Source organism: Glossina fuscipes, unplaced genomic scaffold (genome assembly GCF_014805625.2).
Source record: "Glossina fuscipes isolate IAEA_lab_2018 unplaced genomic scaffold, Yale_Gfus_2 0, whole genome shotgun sequence".
Taxonomy (NCBI): Eukaryota; Metazoa; Arthropoda; class Insecta; order Diptera; family Glossinidae; genus Glossina; species Glossina fuscipes.
The window spans coordinates 14,721,954-14,731,555 of NW_023998414.1; the positions used below are offsets into that span (position 1 = coordinate 14,721,954).

General features: G+C 32.8%; 1 protein-coding gene across 4 annotated transcripts in view; it reads right to left on the reverse strand.

The window, feature by feature from the left end:
- LOC119644384 (protein scalloped) overlaps positions 1-9,244 on the reverse strand; it is a 101,069-nt gene extending 91,825 nt beyond the window's left edge. For all 4 annotated transcript variants that reach the window (XM_038043954.1, XM_038043946.1, XM_038043940.1 and 1 more), the window contains exon 1: positions 8,682-9,244. In XM_038043954.1, the coding sequence (XP_037899882.1) occupies positions 8,682-8,790 (109 nt within the window). In that variant the 5' untranslated portion in view covers positions 8,791-9,244. The remainder of the gene's footprint in view (positions 1-8,681) is intronic.
- Between the last annotated feature and the right edge of the window lie 358 nt (positions 9,245-9,602).

Here is a 9,602-nt window from a genome sequence, read left to right on the forward strand (position 1 = left end):
GGAATTAGATGTGAAAATCTGTTTACGTGAATGCGTATGTGTGTATTTTATATAAATACTAGTTGAACAGTTATTTTTGTTTTTTTTCTCTTTTGAGGTAGTGCAAAATCAATAAGTAAGTTATAAAAAAATACAAAAGTTGTTCAATTCATATAAAAATTGAAGAGAAAGATACTTAACTTGTAACGTTTATATGGGATTCAACTTAAAGAAGACAATAAAAGAAATTATGCAAATTATTTTTTTTGCTCTTTCAATCTTTAATTATCAACCGAATTAGGTTAATAGCCAAAATCAAGAACATTGGCTTCCAATATTGAAAACGCATAGCGCGCGCGCATATAAGAAATTGCATTACTGTGGATCTAGATCATAATAATCTAATCGCTTGTTTACAGTAAACCTTTTCGACAATATATTATGAAATATTTTCTCTTGTTTGAATTCTTTTCAGTATTTCATAAAGGATTGATTGTTTTTAGCGCGAGTTTATTAATACTGAAAATTGACTTTGACTAACCCACAAAAGCCAATATCAAGGGTAATCATCAAAATGAATGTAACTAAAAGCTGCTGCTTGCTACTGCTTGTTTATTTGCTTTCATCTTGATATTATCGATGCAAATTAATTATAATGGGAGTCTTCCTATCCGATACTTTAAAGGCGGCTTTTCTTAACGTATATGTATATCTAGTGAAAAAAAAATTCGTTTTCTTTCCTTATACAATGAAAGTAACCATTAAATTTGAAACTCACTTTCAAAGAGTAATGAGCGCAAAGCGAATGTTCGCACTTCTTTCTTCTCCGGTATGAATGAATATGAGATGCGCAAAAAAAAAAAAAAAAAAAGAAAAGAAAACCAGCTTATGTAAGAACATCAAAATATCGAAGGAACAATCTATACCTGATTACACTCTTTCCACATCTGCGCATATTATTCCAATTGATCAGTGGACTAGTGGGCTTTTCTTGCTTGCAATTTCAATTTTGTGACTATCTCTGTATTTCATAATTTTTTTTGCTAAATTACTATTACGGATCAATTTTTTTTAATACAATATTATAATAAAATTAAATCTTCATAATTTTAAACCTTTTTCTGAAGGGCCTATTATTCATAAAAAAATCTTATATAGAGTGAAATCCAATAAGTCGACCCATGTGTGATTAAAACATGCATCACCACTTAATTTTTATATCAGATTGCTATCATGAACAAATTTCCATTATAAAACATCAACAGCAACAAGCATACACGAGTTAACATTTCAGTAGAGTCCTCGTATGAGGTAGTATCCAAAAAGATAAATCTACATGGTCCAAATTTAGTTATATTGATTTCTTTGTCAATTTACTTGTATGAACTATGAACTACGAACTATGAATTTTCATTATGAAGGATTGAAAAGTATACCTCTATAAAGATTCAGTTGTCGTAGGAACGGTTATATAGAGAGGGGGTTCAAAAAATTACCCCAGCCGAAGCAAATTTTTCATATCAATTTAGAATGTCCAAGAACTGCTTGTTAACCAGCAAGTTTTGTCGAAAAGTTTTCAAAGCTGCAATTTTTTTCAAAAAAAGGCGTTATATGGGAAGTGGTCTAAATATGGATCGATCCGAAGCACTTTCAATAGCTCTCGTCCCTAATAGATTGCAAACTTGTAGGTTGAAAATAAATTTTCATGGACAGACATTGGACGTAGGCTTACACATTCAGATAGGCTTAGATCGATGCAAAATATGAGTCGGAATCGATCGCCATAATAAAAGCTCGGTTTATGTTACATACATGTTACATGTTTGATGTTACATACGGTCGCACATGCTTAATATACTCTTCATCACTCGTGTTGTCGGGTATAATGAGAAAGAAGTAGCCAACAGAACAAGAAGAAGAAAATTAGAGGCAGTTCATGGCTTAAAAAGTAGCATAGTACTCCCTAATGTACTTTGTTTGTTTTAATTATAATATTAGCACTTCTTGAGACCTCTGCAAGTTTATTGTATGGTTGTGAAATGGTTTCGATCCTTTCTCAACTGTTTTTAGAACGGCTTATTAAAATATTTTCCTCTTAAAATAAAAATAAGAAATGCGAGTGCATTAGTATTCGCAGGTTCATATCCGATATCATAGCCGATAATGGTTAACCAAAATTGGTCGTAACTATAGTCCACTATACGCACGCTTAGTCGGTAAACGCATAAACACTAACTGAATGGGCACATCTACTAAATGCCATCCCCTTAATTAACATGAAACAAAAACAGAAGAAAAAGGAAAAACTGCAGAAAAGAAAGTCTGCAAAACAGACCCGAAAGATAAAAAATAAAGTCGTGAAAGGCGACATAGGCTTTATTAACTGCTAGCATTAGCCATATGTGAAATACAACAAAAATATCTTTTTAATTTAATATGTAGTTGTATTTAAATAGTTCTCAACGCTTTTCTAAAACCGAATTTTTTCTTTTTAGGAAAATAATTATCTGCGAGTAACGTGCGTCCAAAGGAAGTCAGGGCAATTTTCACTGACTTCAATCTTCCCGTTATTACTCCTTTACGCGTCAGATGCGTTAAGATGCTAGATGTTGTAGAAATTATTATGAAAAGTAATAAATATAAAAATTCTTATCTGCTGCCGGTTACATGCTCTATATTAAATGAGATAAGATTTTCGAAGGGGGGGAAGAATAATCAAAATTGCCATCGATAAGATCTGGCTTTATGAGAAATGTATATACATGTATGTGCATGTTATGTTTACACACACACACGCACACACACACGCTTTGCTGAATAGGATAGGATATAAGCGGAGCCGCTTAGAGAGCCTACGTCTCATCTTGAGATCTTGACCGAAGGCGATAATGTACGCATTCATCATTTTGATGATATTATTCAATTCATTGTTCCGCCGTTAGCTTGCTTTACATTAATTGAGTATCAACTCAAGTCTCAAATGGAGCGCAAATAAGTAGCACTTGGACTCTTTTCATTTATTTATTGATTTTATTATTATTTTTTTTTTTTTTTTGTTTTCTTTAAAAATAATTGCAAATTTTAATTTGCGCCTTTTAGCAGTTTTCGGCAATTCGTTATGGACGTGACAGTGTTTAAACTTCCGGTGGGCAGACTTTTTTGGTGTTGCTTTGCCTTGTGCAATTTCTTCCTCTGCATCGTCGCATTCGTTTCATTCTCTCAGAACCCTAAGAAAGAAAGTAACAATTCTGTTATTTTCTTATCGTTCTTGGCATTTCGCTATTTGCCTCTTAGTCAGTGGTGTGCTAATGCTGTCATCATTGTTGTCAATTGTAGTTTTTCTTTAACATTTTGTTTTGCTGCGCTTCTTTTTCCACTTCTCTTCTCTCTCCGCTCGATGTTATTATCACTTGTTTAACTTGTTTATTAGTATTTTTTCTTTATTTTTATTTTTTTTTTTTTTGCAGTGTTTTCCTCATTGCATATCCAATTTTGGTTTTTTTTTTTTTTTTTTTTTTTTTTTTTTTTTTTTTTTTTTAATATTATTTGTTTTGCTTTCTTCGCTTTTGTTTTTAATTGTTTTTTATTGTTTTTTTGCCGCTGACGCGACTAATACTGATAAAAAAAAAGAACATTCAAGTAACTGAATGAATGACGGCTGTTAGGCATCCATATGATAAATAGTTTTTAAATTGAATTAAAAAAAAAAAAAGAATATATATATATATATATATATATATATATATGCGTATATTGAAAGCAAAAAAAAGAAGCACACAAGATAAAAAATTATATTAATTTTAATTAGCTATAGTACAAAACTTAAGAAACTTTTAGTAGATATATCCGCAAATGTTATTAAAATGAATGGAAATTTTTTTTTTTTTGATAGCTTTTAGAACTAAAACGCCGTCAAGCGGTTTCCGATATTATTGTTTGTGATAGAAGAAAAAACCGTTGAGCAAAATGAGATGTTGCTTTAAGATCTCTTAAGCAAACGAAAACACGAATTTTGTTTTCGCTTTTGGTCATATATTGCACGACTTCGTCGCTTTCACTCGCTGCTCCTATAGAATACGTAAAATGCATCCTAACCGAATTGGTTGTTCTAGCACATTTGACCCGAAGATGATTGGAAAGAAATGGAAAAAAGGGGGGAAGAGATAGGGAGAGAGAAAGAGAGATGGGCCAATATGTAGTTGTTGTGTATCGAATCCGCAACTATTATTCCTTGACTAACTAAGCACTCACTATAACTGCTATTAGGTATAGTAAAACATTAGACGGACACCGATTCGGTTATATGATAATCCCAGTTTGGTTACATGAATTTTATCAAACATGTCGTGAAGAATATCTGGATTGATCGAAATTTCAAGCAAATATATATATATATATATATAAGACTTGCAGATGGTGATATCGATTGGATTGGTGGATGTAGCATTTGACCGATCTAAAGTGATTTTCTCCAATATTGTTAAAGTATATATACTTTAGGACGATACTTACTGTAAATTGCATGGTGTGACAAATGTATTTTCACTCTAGAAACGCTTACGGTCCGTTCTTACATGAGTACCACTTACAAAAAAATGTATGAAAATTTCACATTGTGATTTGAGACTTGGGACACGTTTGCCCGTTTGTAGGCCACATAATTGGTCGGAACATACTTTTGAAAGCGGTTATAAGTCTTACGTTTGAAAGAAATGTTTCTAAATATTTGTAAAAGTTTTACCTATTAGGAGGTTAGTCACACCGAGTCTCTAAAATAAGTTATATCTTAAGCCTTATAGCCTTTCGTAGACTGAGATAGCATTTGAGTAAGTTGCAATAACAACAGTCTATCTTAATGAATTTTTAGTTTACAATTAAACATTAGTTGAACTGAAGAGAGAAGAATATAATCAACGGATCGATGATTTGACGTTAATTAGGATCACGACTCTGGACATACTTACGTTGTCATGTTACGTTGTGCTTTATATCAAAATGCATACCACTTGGAAAGACTAAAATTACCATATACAATAATATATTACATATTTTTGATATAAATTCAATTGTTTTTTTCTTTAAACTTTTAAAATTTTATACTTAAGTTGCGAACAACAGGCATTGTCGCTTATTTCACTATATTGTAAATGTTGTTGATTTTGCCTACGTAGTTGTTGTTATTATTGTTATTTTTGTTGTCTATATTCGCACAAGCCCATTAGATATGTATGTATCTGTTACGTCTGTTTGTGTTTAAACAGATATGAAAATGAAATGAATACAAATCAAGCGAGAAAAAGCAGCAACGGCAGCAACAACAACGGCCAACAATTGTACGTACAAAAATAAATAAATAAATAAAAAAAAAGGAAAAAAAACAATATATGCACGAACACATATATGCATAAACAATCGCCTATCTCGACATATACATGAAAAAAGCACCAGAAAGAAAAACCACAACGACTGGCCCAACAACTTCTCGTCTTGCCTTCTTTATTTGAAAACTCCTTTAGATGGCAGCAACCGAACACCAGAAAACATAACAACGACAGCAGCCGTAGCAGCAGCAACATAACAAAACGCAGTACAGATATTAGCAACAACAAAATACACACAGCAAAGAAACAAGACCAGCAACTAACCTATCAACCAACTGCTAAATGAAAACCACAAAACAATATGTACACATATATGGTTATACATGTAAATGTAAAAATATATGTATATATATATAAATAAACATGTGTGCGTGTGCGTCTTTGTATATGAATATGTGTATCTATATATCTAGACGATTAATAAAAACAACTATAAATACTCCATACAAAAAAAAAAAAAAAAGGAAAAAAAAATGAAATCTTGCTGTCCGGAGACACTAAGTTAAGCATTTAAACATGAGCGAGGCGCACGGCTACTCGCTCATTTTTGTATGCGGTTAGCTCGCGCGCCCCTTTACAAAACATGTTCAATGCGTTAGAGCTTGCTGCCGCTTCTGGTTATTACCGTTGTTTTCGCTGTTGGCTCTTGGTTGCCGCTGAGCTGCGGTTCCAAAAGGAAGATGATCAAGCCAAACAAAAGAATCACCGTCATTATTAACAACAACAATAAAAACGGTAGCAGCAGCAGCAGCAGCAGCAGCGACAACAAACAAGTTTTAAAAATCAAAAAAAAAAAAAACACAAAAGAAAAAAAAGATCAAAATAAAAATAATAATAAAATAAATAAATAAATAAATAAATAAATGGAAAACAAAAATCCAGGCGGTGCTAGATATCTCTTAAGCTTTATCCGCAACTAAAACTCTGAATACAACCAACTCTGAAAGACAATAACAAGCCGAGCCAATCCAACATCAACCAGCACATTGTCAATCTAGCACCACGTTACTGACTGAGTCACTCTTGGCTTATTGACTGACAATTGTCAGCAAGAAACACAGATACACAAACAACCGACAAAACATACTCAGTTCGTCTCATTTATTTATTTGGGATACGAGTACCTGCAACCAATGACCCATTAGGAAAAGTAGGTTGGCTGGCTTCTCGTTACTTTTCCTTATAAACGGAATTATGTCGAATTTTAATTGATTATAATGAGTTGAATTTGTTTTCTTAAGCCCTTGGGTGTATACGGTCGCATGTTACGAAGCTGCTTCTCTTTAAAGCGTGGTAAAATGAGTAAACGAAACATGATAATAATAATTGTAAAAATGAAAATAGCAAGCGTTACAGCCGACTTAGGAAGCATCTTAAGTACACACAGCAAAAATTAACCTTTTCCTATTAAGACAGAGAGAGAGAGAGAGAGAGAGAGAGAGAGAGTGAGAAAGAGAAAGAGAGAAGGAAAATTTAATAAGTCGTTTTGGTTCATTTCTATGTTCCAAAAATTTTATGAGTCTCTAATAAATGATTACAGAAAGTTTCTTATCGATGTCTGTCTGTGCATCATCGATTGATGAAAATGTATCGAAATTTGAAAAAAAATTTTTGAAAGTTGTGTTGATCTGCCAGCCGCATTTTACGCAGATCAAATCCGTTTTCACAAGCTGCCCGGTTTCAACCCAAAACATGGGCGTTTCAATTTTTGAGAATTTCAAAAAAACGAATTGGATGCAAAGTTCGTAATAAAGTTCAAAATATATCTGTACCTTCGATTCGTTATGAAAACGAATTACGAATTGCAAGACTTTCTATATCGAACACAAGATTTTCAGTGTCTTTCCTCGACCCTTTATAACTTGTACTCGCACAAAATTAAAATTCGCTTTCAATCTGAGTTATCAGAAATAGAATTAAATAAATTTTTCCCTAAGCTTTTAATTTTTAACAAGTAACCAACTTATATTCAGTTATAACCGAATGCTTTGCACTCCTTATTGTTATCTTAAAAAGAAAGATTATAAAAAAATGGCGGGTGGGGGGGTGGGGGGAGATCCCCATTGTCTTTGGTAGTAGGCGGGCGTGCCTAGTAAAAGTGGAAACGATTATCGTATGTCTGTTCCAGTTAACGAGCAATGCGCAAAACACACAAAAAATAAAAGTCTTTCCAGTTTTTGTTTCATTGTGAGTGTGTCCTTCGATCACTTTGGGTCATTTTCAAATTCTTTTGTATATTTGAAGGCCAAATTTTAATTATTGCCAACGAAAACATATTTATCGCAGATACTACACAGTTGGACGGACGGACAGACAGGTAGACAGACGAAAAGACCGCCATTCTTACTGATCAAAAATGCATATACTTTCGGGGGCGTGCGACGCTTCTTTTTGTGTGTTGCAAACGTTTTGACAAAATGAATAAACTCACCTCACTCTCCGGTGATAGGCATAAAAAGAACAAATAACAACAAAAACAAATAAAAACGAAAATTTATAATAACTGAACTGAGGGATGAAAAGGTAAGGCAAATCAGAAAAGAAGAAGAAAAAACTAAAATTAAAAGACAAAACATCGCGCGATTTCGCCCGAAGGCCCGCCCCTCATACATTTTTCTTCTCCTCGAATTAATAATGTAGAACTTGTACATTATCTCCTGCATTGGTATTTAGCACTAATTAGTGTCATTTTATTTCTTAGGTTCAATATTCTTTACATTATGCAATATTTGGCTTGTGCAGTAAATAAGAATCTATGATGGATCCAAATCCTGTTTATATATCGAAAAATTTGGAATATTATATATATTTCTGATCCAAATAATATTACGTTGAAACTTGGAATTGTGTTAAAATTTGTTGTAGAAAACCAAAGGACAGGCCAGTTCGGTTGTCCCTACTTGAAGCACTTATATAACGTAATGCAGTATTTAGGAAATTTTAAATCAATACATGACGTAGCATAAGGAGATGTAGAAGAATTTATGACATCTTAGGCATCGTTTTAACGTTGGAGTAGTATCGAGTAGATATTATAGGCACTATTCTAGGCAGATGATATCGATTTACAATGCAAATGAAAATTTTGTAAGAATATGTGTACTGAGTCCCGATTCTCTGTTACCGTTGAACGAGTTTGAGAATTTTGCATTATTAACGGGCGGGCGGCATCGTCAGTCAGTCAGGTGAAAGTAATTTGTATGAAAGTTATTTTTTAATTCAAATGATTATTATTAGATCATAAAGAAGCAAGAAGGCGAGAAGCGAAGAGAGCAAGCGAAAGAAAGAGATTTGAAGTAAAAGAAAAAAAAAGAAACAAACCTTTCTGTTTAGTGTCATCATCACTCTCCAATTGATGACTGACCACTAAATTGTTTTGCAATTGCAGCAAACCGTTGCCGCAAGTGCCTGAGCTGGTAATGTTTTTCATGCGTAAGATTGCTTTTGTTATATTTTATAATAAAATTATAATATAACAACGTATTCTTCTTAAAATCAGCAGATTTTCTATTCAATGTGCTCTGTTTTCTTTTTTGTTTCCTCCTATATTTCTCTTACCCCAATAGGGAGAAATGCCAAAAAAAAAAAAAAAAAAAAAAAAATTAAAAAAAAAAAATAAATAAATAAATAAACGAACACAAAAACTATATAGAAACTAATGGCTGATTATATAGGCAGCCGAAGCTGCTGAAGACACTGCAAACTGTTTAGCTGCTATGATGCTGATGACGCCGATGATGAAATTCAGATAAAAATAGGCGCGCGCTCGTATGTATGTGTTCATTTATATGTAACTCTTAATTCTCTTTGCGTAAATTTCTATCTAGCTTTTCTTTCTTTCGTTGTTGTTGCTGGTAGCTTGTATATTTTGTTTGTTTTTGCTTTTTTTTAAAATTATTTTCTAATTTTTGGCACTTCTTTCTTCAGCGTATATTATTATTAGGTTTAGTTAATGAATCGAGAAAAAAATTTTGCAAAATTCAAAAACTTGTCTACTACAAATGCTGGCGAGCAAGGGTTTTATGGTAGACGTGTGCGAACGTGTGCATACGAGTGCATATTGTATCGATCACAACGATTGTATTCAATGGGCAAACAAACGATAATAATACAAAGTCGTTGCTATTGTGTTTATTTAGAGACTGATGATCGTGATTGATTGTCACTCGTTTGTTGTTTTGTTTTGTTACCGCTTATACAAATTTGCACACAAACATACACGCATGTTTTTATATATATATA